At 49.1% G+C, this 21,096-nt stretch overlaps 1 protein-coding gene and 1 non-coding gene across 2 annotated transcripts in view; both read right to left on the reverse strand.

Annotated features, from left to right (window-relative positions):
• Positions 1-881: 881 nt before the first annotated feature.
• The window catches only part of CCBE1 (collagen and calcium binding EGF domains 1), a 167,484-nt gene continuing 147,269 nt past the window's right edge, over positions 882-21,096 (reverse strand). Inside the window, exons 4-11 of the mRNA XM_049782057.1 lie at positions 16,035-16,169; positions 13,859-14,011; positions 8,181-8,284; positions 6,039-6,159; positions 3,735-3,874; positions 3,625-3,660; positions 2,816-2,851; positions 882-1,454 (exon numbers count right to left, since the gene is read on the reverse strand). Coding sequence (XP_049638014.1) covers positions 1,224-1,454; positions 2,816-2,851; positions 3,625-3,660; positions 3,735-3,874; positions 6,039-6,159; positions 8,181-8,284; positions 13,859-14,011; positions 16,035-16,169 — 956 coding nt within the window. The 3' untranslated portion in view covers positions 882-1,223. The remainder of the gene's footprint in view (positions 1,455-2,815; positions 2,852-3,624; positions 3,661-3,734; positions 3,875-6,038; positions 6,160-8,180; positions 8,285-13,858; positions 14,012-16,034; positions 16,170-21,096) is intronic.
• LOC126021732 (U6 spliceosomal RNA) lies at positions 18,788-18,891 on the reverse strand. The gene has a single exon (XR_007500214.1). It is a non-coding gene; the product is annotated as a U6 spliceosomal RNA (small nuclear RNA).

Raw genomic sequence — 21,096 nt, forward strand, 5'->3', positions numbered from 1 at the left:
GGTGTTTGTCTTGCATGTGCTCACCTAGGACAGACCACAGTTCAATCTCCAGGTGTCCCATGTGGTCCCCCCAAGAGCCAGGAGTAACCCCTGAGCATCACTGGGTGTGGCCCAAAAACCAAGAAAAAAGAAATGATGAAGCCAAGCTAGATGGTTTCTTCTCATGCCTGAAACTGACTCCTCCCCATGTTCATCCTCCACCGAGGGCTGCACTCATCTCAGTTCTGATGGTCCAGGGCTGAGTTTTGGGGATGAGTGTCCTGGAGGCTGGCAGGTTCCTGCTGTGATCGTCTCAGAGACTGAGGCTGGGCAGGGAATAGGCTAGAGGTGAGTGGTAAGTGTATTTGGGGCATTTTCAGGTGTCAGGAAGATCAGGACATGCACTGCTCTGAACAATCTGCCCTCTGTGAACAGGAACAGCTACATAGATCAGAGGCCTGTGACCTGGACACACCCAAGCTTCCTGGGGAGCAGCAAAAGGCTTTCAAATACCAACAGGTTGGTGACTTTCTCTGAAAGAGCTTCCCTAGGGGAGCATGAAGGGGAAATACTATGGACAGTATCTCCCAGAAATGCAAAGCAGACAGCAGTGGGGGAAATGGAGGCACCAAAGTTGCTAGTGTGCTGAGACACTGTCATTGTGGGGCTCAGTGCCAGAACTTGGGGTCCCCATAGCTGTGTCAGATCAGGGAGGAGAGCTGGGCTGAAAGTCTGGGAAGCTGTCCCTGGACATCCTTCCTCCCTCCCTCCCTCCCTGCCTCCCTTCCTTCCTTCCTTCTTTCCTTCCTTCCTTCCTTCCTTCTTTCCTCCCTCCCTCCCTCCCTCCCTCCCTCCCTCCTTCCCTCCCTCCCTCCTTCCTCTTTGTTGTTTTGTTGTTTTTTTGAGCCACACTGGGCAATGCTCAGAGATTACTCCTGGTGGTGCTCAGGGACCATATGGGATGCTGGGGATTGAACTCAGGTGGGCTACCTGCCAGACAAATGCCCTCCCTGCTGAGCTATTGCTCCAGCCCCAGGACACCCATTTCTGAACCACATCCCTCTTAGCTGAAGAATGTCTGGGTGTCCCACTGGAAAAAATGTTTGAAAGAAGAGATGGAGGCAAAAAGCTGAGAAGGTTCTTGAAACAGTATCATTCCTTTCCCAGTTACTGGACCCGTCCTTTCTTTGTCGGAACAGCTGAAAGGGCTGGTGGAGATGCAGGTGGAGTGATGAGGGTGTTGATTAAGGGAAGACATCTCCAGGCCCCCCCAAGTCTCCCATTTCCATCCTCGTTGGTACATCATCTGCGGAGCCAAAGTCCAGGCTTTCAGGGGAGTTGGAGAATTCCTGAGGTGCAAGGAATTCATGGTCTGTGTAGACATGGGGACCCGATACCTGCTCCTGCAGGTCAGCGATGTCATTGCGGATGTCGGCCAGCATGAGCAGCAGAAAGTCGAAGGAGCCGGGGGGACCCTGCACACAGGGTGGCAATAAGAATCCAAATGGCCCTCCACACTTGCAGTTTCAGGGGCCACCTAGTGTCCCCCATGCAATGAGCCTAAGGCCATGTCACCACCATGGCATGACCACTGGCTCTAGTGACATTAGAGAGAAGGACATTCTTCCCAGGGGGGCCTCTCCAGAACAGAAATGAGTACATCAGACATTAGGGGCTCTCTTGGGTTTGAACCTGCTACTGCTGGGCTTGGTAGCCCCAGGTAGGTAAGTGAATGTCTTTGGGTCTGTTTTCATTTCTGGGCCCTCCCACAAAGGGCTCCATGAAGGTCATGGGTTGGGTGAAAAGTGAGTAACATGGAGCAGGTGATGCTCACATGCTCCTGAATACAGGGTCATGGGAGTGTCTGGAAGGACAGGGGTGTCACAGCACCCCCATGGGCAGAGAATGTGAGGGGAAGGCATTCAGCCCACACCAAGTAAGAGCTCTTTAGTACTTTCTGTGTGTCTTTCTTACTTAAAGTGAAATAGCATTGAGAAAATGGGGGATGGGGGTGGGCAGAGGGAAAGCAGAAGGGGCATGAAGGGGACAAGAAAAACCATGTCCCCAAGCAAGAACAGGAGCAGTACCAGATGCTCTAACATACTGACTCTGGGCTATACCTCAGCATGAGCCACTGGGGGGAGGGGCTGGTGCCCATGGCTTAAGGATGCCTCATTCACCCCAGAGGTTCAGAAGAGACATGAAGGGACAGTGCCACAATCAAAAGTGCTGCAATGGAGATGAAAACCCAGACCTACAACCTCTGAGTCCCAGGGGACCCAAGACCTGAGTCCTAGCTCTCAAGAGTGCCTCCATACTGGCATCTGCTCTGGACACTATGGGGGTTCATCTCAAAGTTCCAGACTCGCTGGTTCCTTTTGGGGGTTCTGGCCATCGGGCTCCCCTAGTGCTGGAATGCTTAGGCGGTCTTAGGGGTTTGGCTTCATCCCTCTTCTCCCTGCTCTCCTCTGGGACAGGGGATAAAACCCAGGACCTCACACCTGGCAGGCTGCCCCAGCTCCAGACTGAGGTTCCTTCCTCGTCTCTTTAACTCCTTATTTTATTTTATTTTTTGGGGAGGAGGCATTATTCGAGGTGCTCTTGGCTGGCACAGATGGAACAGGGTTTATGCCCTTCTGAGCACTTAGGCTTTAAGACATGCCCAGAAAAGAAAATAACGTAAGGGCAAAACATGGATTTTCAAAATAGTTTCCAAGAGGCTGCTTTGGGCATGCCTGCAGAGGGGATGGTGGTGTATGATGACAGTAAAGGGCTGGCTTTGCCAAGGAGTCCAACTTGTCAGTGTCACAGCTTCTGGAACATTCCAGCTACTTACTGGAGAGCCCCTGGGTCCCGGTGCTCCTCGCTCTCCCTAGAAAAAGCAGAGAAGGTCAGTTTTCTGAGCCATGCACCCTCTCACCCTTCCAGAACAGGTTCCAGCTTTAAGCACAGAACCATAGATGTTTTCCTTTTTCTTTTCTTTCTATTTTGGTTTTGGAGCCACATCTGGGAGTGCCCAGGGGTTACTCCTGGCTCTACACTCAAAGATCACTCCTGGTGGTGGTCAGGGAACCATATGAGATGCCAGGGATCGAGCCAAGGTTTGGCCACATGCAAGGCAAGTGCCTTACCTGCTGTTCTATCTCTGGCCCCAACACAGATGTTTTCTATGGGAAACTGAGGCAAGCTTGAAATCGGCCTGCCAAGAGCTCTCTTGGGCACAGAAACTATTTGAGTTTCCTCAGGCCACGCTGAGAAGCTTTGTATGCCTAGAATCATGGGAAGTGACTTCAAAGTTTCCAGAAAAACTCACCCACATTAGGACATAGGGGCTGGTTGAGAAAGCACCTGCCTGAATAGATGGGAACTCTGGGGTGAGGGTGCCAGCAGAGTGGCTTCCAGACACCAGAGGCCTGAGGCAGTGTGAGGGGTGTTGCCTGGTGTGTGGAACCTTCTCTCTTAGGAGCAGTTTCTCTGAGGGGCCTTTGTCTTTGCTGTGGCAGTCTCATATTTATAAGGAAAGGGGTCCACGGGGCCTGAGTCTGTCACATACAGCCCCGGGTGGGCCTCTGCTTGCTGCTCAAAGGAGTAGGTGTCCAGGGATGCTTGGGAGTGCTGGGCTGTGAGGCCCAGAGCTAAACTCACCTTGGCACCATGTCTTCCCGGGGCACCAGGCGGGCCCTGCCAGAGAAATATGTGGGTAAGTGGGGGACACAGGCTGGGTCCCCCTATCCCACTGTCCCCACAATACTGACCACAGGGCCCCTCCGGCCTTGCTTGATATGAGACAGGTCTGGAGACGGGCCCATGGGGCCTATGGAGCCTCGGGGACCAGGTTGACCCGGGGGACCGGGCATTCCAGGGAAGCCAGGGCTGCCCTTAGGTCCTGGAGAGCCTGCAAGGAAGACACCCCAAAAGTGCCCTCTGAGGGGGACAGAGGCCAACACTTTGGTAGTGCCCTATGAGGGGGACAGGTTCGGGGCCTGCATCCCTGATAGTGCCCTGTGAAGGAGCAGGGCTGTGTGCCCACAGCTGCCATCCCAATATCCATCCATTTCTCTTCGCTGCCCTCAGGCCTGCTCCTTCAGGTGCCTGGACTCATCAAACCATCAAATCCAACTTTCCTGGTCCCCTTCCAGGGCCACTTCCCCTAGCCCCCCATCTGCTGTCAGACATGTTCACACCCTCGATCTTCCTCCGGCTAGCAGTGCTAGGGAGTCCAGGCCAGCTGGATGTGGCAGGTGTTTCTCTGAGAAAGAGATGCTCGGCCCCCTCACAGCTAAATGCACCTTCCCCGCACCCCATCCTCACACAGTGTGAGTGGAGTCCCTCTCCTCCAGCCCCTCCTCATTGACTCATACATGTGTATATACCATGGCATGCATAAATTTAGGGGAACTCAGGAGGTACACCAGATGTATCCCCAGATTTCCCTGATGTGGACAGTTGAAATAACCCCCATGAGGTTTCTTAAAAGGCCCACTGTGAATGCTTCTTCCCCTGCGTGGATAGTTGAGAAATTCCTGAAGAGATAAATCCATGCTTGGTATTAAATTTTCTGTCATTATTTGGCTATCTCTCCTATGTAAAATCTCAGGCAAAAATATGACCTTAATCAAATTCTTTTCAGAAATCCCAGCACCAAAAATTACTAAGAGAAACCCTTTTCTAGATAATCAAAGACAATATTTTTCTCTTTTTTCAAATATGTCCTTGCAGCCTTAATTTCTGGTAATCAAGGATATAGCCAGAATACAGATTCTGAGCTATTGATTCTTCCCAGAAAATGGGAACTTCACCTTAGTGGATATAGCTCTTTCCTTTCCTTTACCACTAATTACAGCTAAAACAATAGAGCCATCTCAGCGAAGATCATGTTCCTAGATTTTTTTTTCTACTTCTTAATAATCCCTTATTTTGCATTCAAAGTTAGCTTACAAAGAGTTGCCTTGAGTTGTGATCTTCTCCTTTGGAACTCAGAATTCTTACGGCTCACACCCATAGCTTAAGTATTGTTTACTGTTAAACTTTGCTTTGTGATTGCAAACATTCTTCTCTATACCCATGGGTGGCTTTACCCCTTATAAAACCCCCTGCTTAAAAATTAAACTTGTCACACTCCTGCCAAAAGATGTGTTGACCCCGCATACTTGTGTGTGGTTTCACTGTTTCATATTTCACTGCCCGTGCAACCCACTCGCTCTGAAGTGGATTCGTTAAAATCCCACTGGAGCTGTAAGACAGAAGCCGCCTTTAGCATGTGTGACTTTGAGTCTCTGTATGAACATGTGAGTATATGTGTGTGTGCGACTGTGTGAGTGTGAGTATAGGTGTGCATGGCATTGTGTGTATGAGTATATGTGACTGTGAGTGTAAGAATATGGGTTTGTGTGCATGTGACTGCATATATGTATATGAATTTGTGAGTGTATGTGAGTATATGTGTGTGTGACTATGAGTATATGGGACTGGTGTGTGACTGTGTGAGTGTGTGTGAGGTAAAGAAAGAGCAGTGGAAGACTGTGGATGGGCACAAGGGAGGTCTGTGGGCTTGATGGCACATATCATGAAGATACCGGGTGTGTGCAGTGGTCCAGCCCCCCAACTCTGCTCTAAAGGATTCTTATATGATTAAATTATGTATGTATTATTAAATATCAATAAAGTTGAATAAAAACATTTAAAAAAAGCTCTGCCCATGCTCATAAATCATGGGGCAGGAGGATAAGGCGAGGCAGACAAGAACAGCACAGGGCATGAGCAGAGCAGGCAGTGGATAAGTAAGGGGTCATCTGTCATCTCACCTCTGTTCCCTCCAGTGAACAAAGCTGTTTCCCCACAACCTACAATGCAGACTGAGCCATTCCTTCCCCCATGGGCTCACAAAGTTCCCATCCTAGGCTCTAGTCTTGGGAGGCCTCTTCTTGCATTTTTTGGGGGGCACTCCTAGACTAGGCTTCTTCTGCTCTCCTCCCTGCATTGGAGCACCCCAGTAGCCCCCATGAACTGTGAACTCTGGACAGGCCTCTAGAGGCACCAGCCTTTGTCCCCACACTCACCAGGGGGGCCCTGGCCCCCTGGCAGGCCAGGGGGTCCAGGAAGGTACATGTTGGAGGCCAATGCCTTGTCCTGGGTGAGGTACTTGCCTAGGTCGGCTGCACTATTGGGAAACAGAGAAATCTGCAAAGAGAAGGGGGGCTGTGGGTCAGGAAGTGGGGCTCCCCTCTAGGTCTGCCCTTCCCTTGAGGCCTTCTGCAGCCCCTCCCTCCCAATTTTGCCCCTCAGTGAGGGGAAGGGGACTCACACATCCAAGGCTGAGCCTCCTGCTAGGTACTGCCTGAAACCTCCACAGTATCAGTTACCTCGTGTTCCCCATAGACTCAACACCCCACAATCCACAGAGGCTGTCCGGTGTGTTTGCTCCTCTGAGGTTTACTCAGACTTCTTGGGAGTAGAGGGGTAAGCCGGCATCCACACGGGGTCCCCGCTTTTCAAGATCTTGCAGCCTTAGGAGGCAGGACTGGGGTGCGGTGCATGGTTCTCCACATATTTCGAACTCACCTGGCATACCAGCTGGTCAGATCCAGGAGATCCAGCCCACCACATGGCCAGTCCACTTCTGAGAAGACTCCTGGCACCCCAGGACAGAATTACACCCAGGGGGACAGGCCCAGCTAGGATGACTCTGGACAATGTCTGTCATGGGGAGTCTAACCAGGAAAAATCGAGACCTCAAAGACCAGTTGCTTTCTATAATGCAGCCTAGAGTCAAGTCTGGGGTCCTATCAAACCCTATCTCTTCTGCAAATTCTAGCAGAATGGCAGCACAAGCTTGACCTCGCTGCTTCCAGGGGACTCGGCAGCAGGGTTAGAGTTGGGCATGAGCAGATGTGGGCCAGAGCTCAGACTGGGCTCGGGTGACAGGTGTCCCAGCACTGCAGAGAGGCTGATTCCACATGGACACAAAAGATGATCCAAACCACATTCCCAGACCCTGAAGGAAGTGATGAGCCCACAGGTGAAATGGAGGCAACTTTAGCTAGTACCCCTACATGGGCTTGTGAAACATGTTGATTTCTTCCAAGAGCCCTTTGGAGTCTGCTTGTCACTCAATGCACAATGGGGGAAGGCTGGCCCCCAGACAGCCGTGACACTGTCTCTCACTCACTCCTCCAGGTGGCCTCTTTGCCCACAATTGCTGCCCAGGTTGTGATTGGACTCTAAGTATATTTCCTTAGCTTGAGCTGAGTGCATCACCCCCTAGGTGGCCACCAGCCCTGCCAGGCCCTTTCTCAGCTTGGCCACAACCAGGGACTTCCTGGTCACTGTGATTCTCATTAGGGATGACCACGTGCTCACTCAAAGCAGAACCAGCCTTTTGCTCATTAACCCTCTGCCCTTTGCCAAAATGGGATGCATCACACATGCCGCTTTTCTGTGCCAGGAGCTCCAAGCGGAAGAGATTTAACAGACGTGTGCAGTTGCCATTGCCTTTCATCATCCTCAAAGCTGTTTCCAGGGCTCTGAGAAGCAGGTGACCTGCCTGACCTATGGCCTGAAATACCATCTACCTAGGCCCTGCCATGCTTTCCAGACCTGGCCACACAGCCCCAAACGTGGCTCACAGCTCAGCATCAAGCCCAGAAACAACTCACACTCATAGGGCTTTTAGTGCAAAGAGCCCCAGCACAGCCACTCTCCAGGGTGCATGGAACCCTGACAAAGGGCCTCCTATTTGGGAAGTCCTGAGAGCAGCAGACAAACCAAAATCCTTTGAATACAAAATCCCCATGGCAGGAAAGAGTCACTCTGCCCTTTATGGATTCTGCATTCATTTCATACCTATAGTAGCTACTTCTAGGGTTGCTACACTGGGGGAGGCCCAGGGGCCCATGATGGTGCTGGAATCACTCAGGATCTCACATATGGACCCTCCTACCACTGACCAGCCCCTTGTCCAGTTTTTCAGCTTTGCTGCTGAGGGCAGGTCTGACAGAGTGGACAGAGCACCCCAGGCATGTCTCACTGGTGACCATTTCAGCAAGAAGCCATTGGTGGATGGAATGGTATTCATGCTGCACAGGGTGCTATTGACTTTTGGTGGGGCTTGATGCTGACTTCCGGTGGGGCATAGATCCTCCCTTGCCAGCCAGCCACTCCCCCCCCCCCCATGCCTCCTCACTGCAGTTCTCTGCACCTACCTTCTGCTTGAGCTGCAGTAGTGTCTGCTTCATCTGGTGGAACTCCTTGCAGGTGCCACAGCAGGCCCCTGTTCTCACAGCACTCTCTGACTTCTCCTCATGCCCTGGGAGAGGAGACAGGCTCAGGGCAACACCAACACCAGCTAGGGGAGCAGGGGCAGCTGGTGACAGAGCAGCTGACAGAGATCAGAGACTTGACAGGTCTCTTTGAGCCCCACGGTTGGGACCCAGATCTCCCCACTCAGTCACTCCAGCCTCCTGTGGGGAGTGAATGTGCACTGGCCCTTCATTTTCCCAGTGGCTCTAATGAGGCCGCCCCACTGCAAAGGACCCATTTCTAAGTGACCCTCTAGTTCTTGCTTTGGGGTTTGGGGCAGGCCCCTAAAGCTGCTGTCACACAAAGGATCCAGCTGTTAGGAGACAGCGGGTCACAGAGGTGAAGGCTGGCCAGACATCTCACCCTGAGATGGGAAGATGCCCTTGAACCCCAGGAATATTACCAGGAGTGCCAGCAAGGGGCAGTGCACTGGGGCCTGAGTGCAAGGGCATATAGTGACTTCCCTCAGCTGCCCTCTGTGTTCTGGTTAGTGACCCTTGACCAGAAAACACTGGCCTGTGTGTAACCCTTTTGTGGAACTCTCAGAAGACAGAGAACATGCACACATCACAAAGAAGGAAAATAAGCAGTGCTAGCAGGGATGTGGAGAGAAAGGAACTCTTTTTCACTGCTGGTGAGAATGCCATCTAGTCCAACCTTTATGGAAAGCGATATGGAGATTCCTCCAAAAACTGGAAATTGAGCTCCCCTATGATCCAGCTATACCACTCCTAGGGATATACCCGAGGAACACAAAAATACAATACAAAAATCCCTTCCTCACATCTATATTCATTGCATCGCTATTTACAATAGCCAGACTCTGGAAACAAGCAAGATGCCCTTCAACAGATGAATGGCTAAAGAAACTGTGGTACATATACACAATGGAATATTATGCAGCCATCAGGAGAGATGAAGTCATGAAATTTTCCTATACATGGATGTACATGGAATCTATTATGCTGAGTGAAATAAGTCAGAGGGAGAGAGGTAGATGCAGAATAGTCTTACTCATCTATGGGTTTTGAGAAAAAAAGAAAGACATTTTTGCAATAATTCTCAGAGACAAAAGAGTTGAGGGCTGGAAGGTGCAGCTTACAACATGAAGCTCACCACAAAGAGTGCTGTTAGAGAAATAACTACATTGAAAACTATCCTAACAATGTGAATGAATGAGGGAAGTAGAAAGCCTGTTTTGAGTACAGGCGGGGGTGGGGTGGGGAGGAGGGAGATTTGGGACATTGGTGGTGGGAGTGTTGCACTGGTGAAGGGGGGTGTTCTTTACATGACTGAAATCATACAACTACAATCATGTTTGTAACCACGGTGTTTAAAGAAAGATTTAAAAAAAAAAAAAGAAGACAGAGAACATGATTAGTTTTCTTCAAGAGGCACATGAAGCTCCTAAAGACAATGGTCATCAGGATCTAAACCCTGTTCTGCCACTAAAACCTTCCTAATTGAAGTCTCGACTCTGGTATCACCCTTGGGAACAGGTGTCAGGACTCAATGACACCTGGAGATTCCAGAACTGTTTCCTGAGGGCAGATGTGCTGTAAACAAACACATTCCATGAATCAGCATACAGACTCAGTCACTGGTGGCAGCAGTGAGTACTATGATGTGTGGCACAGTGTCATAGGAGCTGTGTGCTACAATATGTCTCACAGTGTCACAGCTTTGTACTATGACATTTCAATGTCACAGGAGTTGTAGCTATGATGTGCCTCACAGTGTCACAGGAACTGTGTGTTATGACATGCTTCACAGTGTCACAGCTGTGTGTTATGGCATGTCTCAGTCATAGGAGCCATGTGCTATGATGCGAATTAGTGTCACAACAGCCATGCGCTATGATGTGTCTCACACTGCCTCAGGAATCACATGCTATGAGGACCTCAAAGTGTCACAGGAGCCATGTTCTGTGACATATCCTGCATTGTCACAGACACTGTGAACTCCAAGACACCCCAGTATCAGATATGGGGTAGTCCTGTGACAGGAACCTCCAAAAAAAAATGCCTTGAGCAGGTGTGCAGTGGCCTGGAAGAGTCTCCTCTGAAGAACTCATTGAGAAATCTGGGCCAATGCCACTGACCTTGCATGCCTCAGTCCTCTCAAGACTGTCGTCATGGTCTGTCACAGGTCTATGATGGGGACTCCCCACTTGTGGATTGCAGCCTCCAGGCTCCCCCCCCCCAAAAGCAGGACAGTATAGCTGTAGCACATGCACTAGCAGCAAACCTCCACAAGGGGACGTGCTACACACACACACACACACACACACTCACATACACACAGCATTAGAATTTCTTACATACTGTACTAGTAATATTTAATAAATCCAGGAACTACAGAATGTTTCCCTACATACTCCCATGAACAAGGCCTATTATGTTTATGAGCTGTTGTGCAGACAGCCTCAGACTCCCTGTATTGGCGATTTTTCCAGCCTCCCAGGTGAAGGCCATTGTATTAGCCAGGCTTTGAAGGTTATAAGAAACATCTGGTCAACCCTGACATTCTGAACCAGGGGTCCTCAAACTTTTTAAACCGGGGGCCAGTTCACTGTTCCTCAGACCATTGGAGTGTCTGACTATAGTAAAAACAAAACTTATGAATGAATTCTTATGCACACTGCATATATCTTATTTTGCAATGAAGAAACAAAACAGATACAAATACAATATGTGGCCCAAGGGCCATAGTTTGAATGGTCCCTAAGTGCTGCTGGGCATCATGGTCATGTTATCAGAAACTAACTAGAGACTGCCATAAGCTGAAAACTAGAGACCAAGATAATGACTGTGGAGCCAACATGACCTTAATGTCTCCTCCATCAGATCTCCCTGGGACTGGTTCCAGCTACATATTCCTAAAGAGAATTCCAGAGACATGGAACATACAGTCCGATCTTTCAGCCATTGGCAATATCCCATGCTGGGTCACAGATCACCCCTTTCTCTGGTCGAGCCCATCCTAGGGGCAACTCCTTTCTGCTTCCAGTGGACGATGGCCCGGATCTTTCATTCCTCCCACCATAAGGACACAGACCCTGGACAAAGCGAATTTAAAGGCAGCAGTGGCTGTGGCTAAAATGAGGGGCAGGATAGCTGGCTCCAGAGCACATGCCTGGAATGCTCCTGATTCTGAGTCCCAATTCAGACTCTCTGCTCTAGGAGCCTGGCTGAGTTCAACCAGCAGCAGGCCTGCTTGTGCCTCCTTCGAAGCACTTTTGGAGTGACCACATAAAAAAGCAAATGGCTCAAACTCAATATAGTAATCATTCTCCATAAAACAAAATAACTGCCATAAATACGAGGCCTATTCATCCAAAATAGACATACCCTGTTGGCTTCCTGTGATGTGGTAGACGTGCAGCCTTTGGATACCCATTATCCTTGTGCTAAGCACACCTCCATGAGAGTCTTCTCTCTGGATGTGCACATCATTTTATTGTACTTTATTGTATTTATTCAGTTGAGCCTAGTGACAGAGCGATAGATAGTACAGTGGGTAGGGTGTTTGCCTTGCATGCATCTGATCCAAGTTCAATCCCAGGCATCTCATAAGGTCCCTTGAACCTTCCAGGAGTAATTTCTGAGCTCAGAGCCAGAAGTAACCCCCAAACACCGTCAGGTGTGACTAAAAATAAAGTTGAGTCTGAAGCACTCAGGGGTTACTCCTGATTCTACTCAGCAATCACTTAGGCAGGTTCTGGGGACCACCATATGGGATGCCTGGGATCAAACCTGGTGCTGTGTGCAAGGCAAATGCCCTACCTGCTGTGCTATCACTGGAGCTCCATGGATGAGCACATCATTTTAGAGGCAAGTTACACACAAAACAGAAATAACTTACATTCTGAAGTTCAAAAAGGGAGGCAGAGAACCACTGCTTGACTGTGCAGCCCGCTAACCATCACTCCACATTGGGCATATTCTGGAAACTGGGTCTGAATGATTCAGGCTCTGAAAGTGTCACTAAGCACCTCACTTCATGGTATCCCCTACAGTTATTTTTGTTATCATGTTTGGTTTGGTGTAGGGCCACAACGGAGGGCACTTAGAGGACTGTATGCAGAGCGGGGATGGAGCCCAGCTTGGTTGGAGGCAAATCAAGTACCTTAACCCTTCTCCTGCCCATCCAGCCCAGGCTTGTCCATTGAGGGCTCCCCTGACTCAACTTGGTTGTTATCCTTGTGAGATGACTGGGCCCCAGCTCCAATGCCATCAATGTCAATGCTAATTCCCTGAGTTTAAAATCTCACAGGGCAGCTGGAACCACTCCCAGGAGCACACAGCCACTTCTGGGGCCATTATCTCCGGGTTTCCCCCAGAAGCCTCTTCCCCACTGGCCTGATTGGCACAGACCTCTGGGGTCCTGCCCTTTTATGCTAGAGGGAGATGGAGACATCTCTGAATTTGGGACTTGCAGCAAGGGTTGAAGGTGAGAGTGCAGGGCGCTTTGCCCCCTTCTCACTTATTTCCCTTAAATAAGCCACTGCACAATGCACCAGACCAGACTGTCCCCAGCAGTCATTCACTTCAGCTGAACTTGAATGCTTTGCATTCTCACACCTTCTCCCCCTGCTGCAACAGTGGCCTCTAGCAGTCTGCTCCAGTGCAGGGAGGCTGGGAGCTTTGCACCAGACTCAACTTTTTCTTTAGTCACACCCAGCGGTGTTCGGGGGTTACTTCTGGCTCTGAGCTCAGAAATTACTCCTGGAAGGTTCAGGGGACCTTATGAGATGCCTGGGATTCAACTCGGATTAGATGCATACAAGGCAAACACCCTACCCACTGTACTATCTATCACTCTGGCACTAGGCTCAACTTTTGCAAAATGCAGTGTTAGTAGAAGAGAAATGCTGAGCAAAGGATTTCCAAACACTCCTTCTCTACTGTGTCCCCCTCATGCCAGTGGGGACCCCATGTCCCTGGGCAGCTGCTTCAGTGCAGGGCAGCTAAGAACTCTATAAGCAAGCGGGGTGGGTTTTGTGTTGCTCAGGTAACTTTTTTCAGGTGTGGGAGACCCTTCTGTGAACTCACCCTAGCGCAATGCTTCTCAATTATTTTGTCATGCTTCCCTAGAAAGAAGAAAACATTTTTACACCCCCACCCCGCACAACTGTAAGTAGTATCTTTATTTAATAAAAACCTTTAACCAACAAAACAAAAATATATAAAAATAATTTGAGCTGATTTTTTAATCAGAGGTGATGTCTGGATCAATGGCTACAGTAGGCACATTTTGCAATGCATAGCTTTTCAAAGCGGGGTTTGAAGCACGACACAGCAACTCTTAGCTCCAGAGACATACAGAGACATAGACACGGGGCTTAGCTTGTTATGACAGTGTTTGCCGAGGTCAAACGCGCCCCCCTTTTACGGAGCCTGTGCCCCCCGGGGGGTGCACCCCACTATTTGAGAACCACACCCCCCAATGCATACCCCACCCCAACCTTTGCCTTTGGATTCCACCTTCTCCCACACTGCCCACCATTTATGCACTGCCCTTCCCAATGCTGTTCGTGGGCCCCCTGGTGCACCTGCATGAGAGTCAGGCTTGTACTCACCATTGTCCCTGGGGTAGCTGTCGGCTGGGGTGCACGTCCTGCCACCGTCCTCCTGCACGTAGCCTGCCCGGCACTCGCAGCGGAAGCTGCCCGGTGTATTGACACAAATGTGTGCGCACAGTGTGGCATTGCTGGTGGCGCATTCATCCACATCTGGGGGCGAACCAGAGGCAGGGCCGCTCACACCACACCGGAAGTTCCTCCTGTGTGCCAGGGGACTGGGAAGCCTGATTGGGTGTACCCGGGGGCCCCAAGTACTGGTGTTCTCAGCATAACTAGGAGTTCAGCAAGAAACCCGTTTACAGGGTAGAGTAACTTCTGCCTCTCTCATGATCCAGTGAAGTCCACACCTCCAGGATCCCACCCTTGCACGGCTAGGGACTCCATGAAAATTAGATGGGGATTTGAATATCTGGATTTTTTTGTTTGTTTGTTTTGGAGTCACATCCAGTGGTGCTCAGATCCTGACTCTGCTCAGGGATCACTCCTGGAGGACTTGGGGACTATATGTGATTGAACCCTGGTGGGGCATGTGCAAGGCTATGCCCTACCCACTAAACCATTGCTGTAACATCCTTGGTGGGAACATTTGAAGGAGAGAATGTGGCGTGAGAATTTTCTGCAGTCCTAACCATAACTCCCTAAAACCTACCCCATCTCTGTGCTCTCCTGTTCCCCTTCATGTTGAGAGTTACAAGCCCCTCCTGTGACCTAAATAGACTAAAGAGGATCTAGGGAAGCTGGACGTCCTGGGTGGGCCAGGGCGGTGACTCTGTGCACATGTGGCCTGGTCAGATTGAAGACATCATCCCAGTCCTGATCCCCACACGGGGACCTACCTAGAGGCTGGGCATACCTGTCCATAGAGAGGGGGTGGGCTGACCTGGAGACCTACTGCATTGAGCCCTGGATCATTTCTGGATTGATGGGTTTGATGACACCCCCTCAACCCCGCAAATCCTCAGCCTTTTCCTCCAGCCCCTGCCTACAGCAAAACCAAATTTCTGCCATGGTGTGGGTGTTTTTTTTTTTTGTTTTTTTTTTTTGAGGACTAACCGGTAGGGGCACTAGAGAGGCACAGGAGCCAGAAGTGGCCTGCAGACAGCACTAGAGAGCTGAGGAGGGAGAAATGTCCTGCAGGGGGTGCTAGAGAGCTCGGGAAGGGAGAATATCCTGGAGGGGGCACTAGACAGTCAGGAATAGAGCCTACTGTAAGCGTTGATCCCCAAGGGAAAAAAGGTGTTTGCAGGTCTCTATGGGACAAGCCCTGGTCCCCATGCCTTTCACTCAGTAGCCTCAACCCAGGCTTGGTGGACGTGTGTGACACCAGAAGTCCTCACCAGGCATCCCCTGGTTTTGTTGCATGTTGTGGGTACCATGGTTTTCTCATACACTGTTCACAACACCATAGCACCTGCACTGAATATATTTGTGAGCTGTGGTGTCTTTGGACTCGCTCACATAGACTCAGACCCATTTACTGCTGTCTCAGACCCAGTGCCCTGGAAAAGACCACAGAGTCAACACATTTTATTGTGTTTTCAGAAACTGAGACCCACTGAGACTCACTCTATGGCATTGCTGATTGGAAACTGTAAGTCTGGGACCTGTATGGCAAGGCGAAGCTGCCTGCAGCTAGAACTTCTAACAAGCTTGGACTGGAGTTGCTGTTGAGATGGGATGTGAAGGGACGGGAGTGGGGCTCCAACCAGTTGCTTAGTATCTCCTTATTTCCCCACCATATCTGCATGGTCCATTCAAAGCTTCCAGTGAAGATTTGAGAGGTATCCACAGGGCAGACTCTTGGGCCTTGAGTGTGCAGGGGGCAGGGGATCTAGTTTCCATGCAAGCCCCAAGATGCAGCCAGGCAGGTCAGTCTGGACTGCTCCCTTCTTTGAAGCTGCACTCCCCTCCCCCATGGTGCAGTGACCATTCCCAACCCAGAAACGAACCTGTGGCCTGAATTGACAGAGGCTAGGTTGCCTGCACCCTCCCTCCACTCTCATCTGCTCCTTCTTGCTGCTCTAGCTCATGTGACAATCACACTTGCTTGGCCAGGCCCCAAATGCTCCCAAATACCCCTGAAGCCTCATCCCTGAGCCATCAAGTGAGCGGCACCCTCAGCCCCAGCGACAGTGTCAGGACGAAGGTGCCTGGGAGTCAGGCAGGCACACACCCAGACAATAGGGCTTCTCCCTCCGGCGGTGCCTCTCGCGGTCGTAGCGGTACCCGGGGTAGCAGGTACAGAGCACGCGGCCAAAGTTGTCTGTGCACTGCTGCTCACAGGGTGCCCCGGCACACACATCATAGTCTGCAAGAAAGAGGGGTGTGCATCAGCTGGGGGCAGGGGGGCTGTGGGGTGACCCCCCCCCACTGCAGAAGCTCTTTTTGGTTTTGAAGCGGTGGTGCTCAGGGGTTACTCCTGGCTTTGCATTCAGGAATTATTCCTGATGGTTCTGGGCGACAATATGGGGTGCCAGGAATTGAACCCTGCTTGGCCACCTGCAAGGCAAGCGCTCTCCCTGCTGTGCTATCACTCCTGTCTCCTGGCAAAGACATTTGTGGGCAGTGTGACTTGCAGCTGAGGCTCATTTACTCCTTAGGTGCTGGGTCCCTGAGCAGCTCCACTGGGAGCTAGACATCAGAATAGATGTTAGAGGCAGACACACCTCCTTCAGGGAGCAAAAGTGCCCTTGGTGAGAGGGCCACTGGGTACATTCCAGTTCCCAGGGCGGTGCTACCAGCTGTCTTTCAATTGGAGCATTGCTCAGCACGGAGCATCCCAGGGCCAGTGTTCATGATGGGACAGGGGACAACCAGTCTGTGAGGTGGGCTGGCACTTCTGCTGTGAGTGCAGGAAGCCAGGCGGGGACAGAGAATGAGTGACTTGGCAGAGAGGTGACCTCTGGGTGCTGTAGCTGTGTCCTGGGGTGTGTGTGTGTCAGGTTTCTGCCTGCAGATAAAGGGCTGGATGGGAGCCAGTGGTTCAAGGTCTCCTGGATGCCTCCCCACTGCTTCTCGTGGAGGTGGGTCCCCAGGGTGGGCCCCCAGAGTGAGGCATGTCTCCCTGTATGCTTAATGAACCTCTGAGGGTCTGGCTGGAGGCAAGTGCTCTGGCCCATGCTGGCCGTCATGAATCACTGGGCAGACTCTCTAGGTGCTGACAGATGGACAGACCTGGACACAGCGCCTGATTGGGCTGCTCTGCAGGCAGCAGTGGAAGGGGGTTATGGCCCGGCTTTGGCTTTGGCAGTGTCATTCTGACAGGGAGAAACCCTGCATTCCCACGAGCCTGACTCAGACCTGACTTGACAGTGCTCCACCAGTGCCTCCACGAGCCTGACTCAGACCTGACTTGACAGTGCTCCACCAGTGCCTAGACTGCACGAGGCACCTGGACTGCAGTGCCTGGCCTCCTCGGAGGCCTTGGGGCCACATGCAGGTCTTGTGTCACTGAGCCACATTCCTGCCCCTCAATGATTATTATTATTTTTTGTTTTCTTTTGCTTTTGGTTCATATCTGACTTGGAAGCTAGCACAGGGGCTATTCCTGGCTCTGTGCTCAGGAGTGACCCCTAATGGGACTAGAAGGGACCAGATGTGGTGTCTAGCTCAAACTGAGATTGGTGAGATACAAGGCAAGTGACTTCTCTCTTGTTCTATCTCTCTGGCAAGCCCCCTCAGAACTTTAAGCAAATTTTTCATCAGTCCCTCTACCTTGATTTTTCCACCTCTTCTGGCACCCATCTCTGAAGAACAGGTTTTCTGACTCATTTCTGGTGTGAACTGGGCTACCCCGATTTTTTTTTTTTTTGATGCTAAGAATTTCTCTTTCCCCTTCTGCTCGGTTCCTTACTCTGCTCCTAGATTCTCACAGTTTCTTCATTATTTTTCTTCTATTCCTTGGCCCTTTGTGCTTACTGTAAATCCTTGTCACTGGGGTGGGTGTAGGGGGCACTGAGGATTCCCTTTCTGAAAGCAGCTGGTTAATGCATCTCTTTCGTCTTTCCCAGTTTTGTGACAGCATCTCCGAGCCTCTGACCTTGCACCTGCACCTGCAGTTGGCATCATCTTTCTGTGTCCTCTGTATACAAACCCTGAGAGCTGCTCACTCTGCCTCCCCACTACCCAGTGGGCTTAGTACCTCTCATGCCTGCATCCCACTATGCTCATTGCTGCCTCTGTGTAAGCTCTGTCAGGGTTGAGGGTGGAGCAGAAAGCACTGAATCAGGGAAAGCAGTTTCAGGAGCTGCTCTCTGTTCCTCTCTCGGGATCTCAGGTCTCTAAGCCTCAATTTTCCTTTCTCATAAACTAGGCAAAGAACAGTGGACATGGACTTGCCGATGCTTTGACAAAGACCAAATTGCTCAATGCATTAAGCCCAGTTAATGCATAACACAAAATGTATGCCATTGCTCTTTGAGGTCTTTTGTTACAAGTTGGGGTATCTGGCAGGGACTTAACTGCTACAGCACAATCTCTCTTTACAGTCTATATTTAATTAATAATTGCCAACAGAACAAGATTAATCACCCTACTTCCTGGGCAATCAAGAGACCACTAAGAGCAGTGGATGGGAATTTTTTTTACATTCCTGTGAATTTAAATGACATTTTAGTTCTTGATATAAAAACTCATGATTTTGCATTGAAGCACACAGCTTATAAACTAAGTACATGGAGAAAAATTAATCTCATATTTGAACTGAATTCACATAGATGAATGATTTCTTCTTTCTGGAGACTAATTTTATGGTGTGATTCATAAGAAAAGTATTTATTTGAGGTGACCTGAAATAAATCAGCATATATTCTATGCATATCCCCTTTCAGTGGTACAATGGATCAAAATTGAGTTAATATAATTTTTAGTACTTCTAACTGAAATCAATAAAAATACATGAGTCCAACTACAGAAATATCTGATAGTACCAGAATGATTCTATTACATTAGTGTTCTGTCATCCTTGTGCAGGGGTCATGCTAATCTTCTCTGTATTTTTTCAATTTTTAGTCTATGCTGTCAAAGTGAGCACTGTTACATCAGTGTTCTGTCTCCAATTGGTTATACCCACTTATATCTGCCACCAACATAGTTATATCCATCATCAAGACAAACTAGTAATACTAAAATCTATGTTGTTCTAGTATGAAAATAAAATAAACATATAATTTCAATCTGGCATCAAGAATGATTATGAAGCAATAAGTAGATGTTTACAACTTTTGAACAAATATTTCGCCCTCGGGCAAATATTTTTTGTAAAGAGACCATGAAAAAAATTTTGACTTTGCTAACTAACCTTTATGATGATGATGATGATGATGATGATGATACTCTATGACACCACTTTTTTAAAGTTATTTTTTTTGTTTTTGTTTTTTTGGAGCACACCTGATGACACTCAGGAGTTACTCCTGGTTATTTGCTCAGAAAATGCCCCTGGCTTGAGGGACCATATAGGACGCTGGGGATCGAATCACAGTCTGACCTAGGTCAGCCGTGTGCAAGGCAAACACCCTACCAATGCACCATCACTCCAGCCCCCTATGACACTATTTTTAGGGTCAAATCAGCCATAGATAATTAAGGAAATGGCGGTGGCTCTATTTCAAGAAAACTTTATTTGCAAACATAAGCAGGGGACCAAGGTCAGAGGGTTCCAACAGCCACATGTCACTAAGAAAAATGTTTAGAACACTCTAATTTCCTTTTACTGCTTGTGATGGTTAATTTTATGTCAGCTTGGCCCCATTCCCTGCATGGCAGAAGAGACAAATCCTAGGTCTAAATGTTTGAAACTGCAACTCCTACTGTTTAAGTAAATTAAGTATGTGATATCCACAGAATATATTTTTAGTGAGATTGGGCAAGGTCATGGTAACTTGGATTTTAGAGGGGTGGATTTAAACTTCATTTTCTGTGTCTCCTAAATGGAAGCACAAAGGCTACAGCTTGCAACCAAGAAAATCTATCTTATAAAAGAATGCAATAACTTGGACCTTTGTGGGTTTTTCCACCCATCGACAGAAGGGGGAGACCCCCAAGCCTCGTGAGCAGTCTCATACTGAGGATCTCCTAAACCTTTCTGAAAAAGTTTCTCAGAGGTCAAAGCTTGCTCCCATAAATAGGCAGGATCCATTAATTTTTCCTTGACAAAGAACTTGCTCTCCTTAAGATAACTTGGCTGGGCTCCAGATTCTTTCAAGAGACCAGGCTTCTTGGGTCAGAGTGAAGTTTAAAAGAAAGGGCATAATACACTGCTCAGTGCTGGACACACTCATCTGCCCTTCCAACCAGTTCCTGGGCTCTTCTACCCAGTCTGCCTTGAACCCTTTGCAGTTCTTCCTCCTACAGGTCTAAAGGCCTGTGAAGCCTTTCTTGGCTTTCACAGATCCAGGACAATATGTCCTCATGAGGCCACCTCTGATTGTCCCTGTATTCTATTCTTTGTTCCTTTGAACCTTTCCTGTGCTGAATGCCCCAATGGCAACACTAAGTTTTCTTCACGAGGACAGTTGTACTTCAGAGTCTCAATTTTTATCAAGTAGTGAACAAGAGCCAGCTCTGTCCAAGAACTTAACTTCCACCAGCATTCTTAAACCAATCATAGGAATCCAGGGCTAATGCTTTTTCTGACATAACTAAGCGATAGCAAGTATCATAGCTTGGAAGTTGTATGATGGCTTGAACATTATGTTTTCCTGAAGTTTCTATATTCAATTTCTACCTCCACATGCAGGTACTCGAAGAGAAGCACCTAGAGAAGGTGGTTATATTATGATAGTGGTGTCATTATGAAAGAGATCAGTGTCCTTATAAAAGAGATTTCTCAACACTGAGAAAAGACATAACCCAGACACTAAATCTTCTTGACCACAAACTCTAACCTCCTAGATTCCTGAACTGTCCATAATATTTGTTACAGAAGCTTCAGTGGACTAGTTATATAATGTGGACATGCGATTAAAATCCATGGGACTGATTGCAATGATGAGTCTTATCTCTAAAGTTTGAGGATATTCGCCTTGAGGACTGAGGCTAGAGAGATAGTAGAACTGGGAGGATACTCACCTTGCATGAGGGTGACCCAGGTTCAGTCCCCAACATAGCATGGTTTCCTGGGCACTGCTGAGTTTAGCTCAAAATTATGAACAACAACAGCAACCACAAAATCACTCAGGGTTTATGTGAATGTTCAGTAATAAAAAAGGTAGAGAGGTATATGTATAACCAAG

Source organism: Suncus etruscus, chromosome 10 (genome assembly GCF_024139225.1).
Source record: "Suncus etruscus isolate mSunEtr1 chromosome 10, mSunEtr1.pri.cur, whole genome shotgun sequence".
Classification (NCBI taxonomy): domain Eukaryota; kingdom Metazoa; phylum Chordata; class Mammalia; order Eulipotyphla; family Soricidae; genus Suncus; species Suncus etruscus.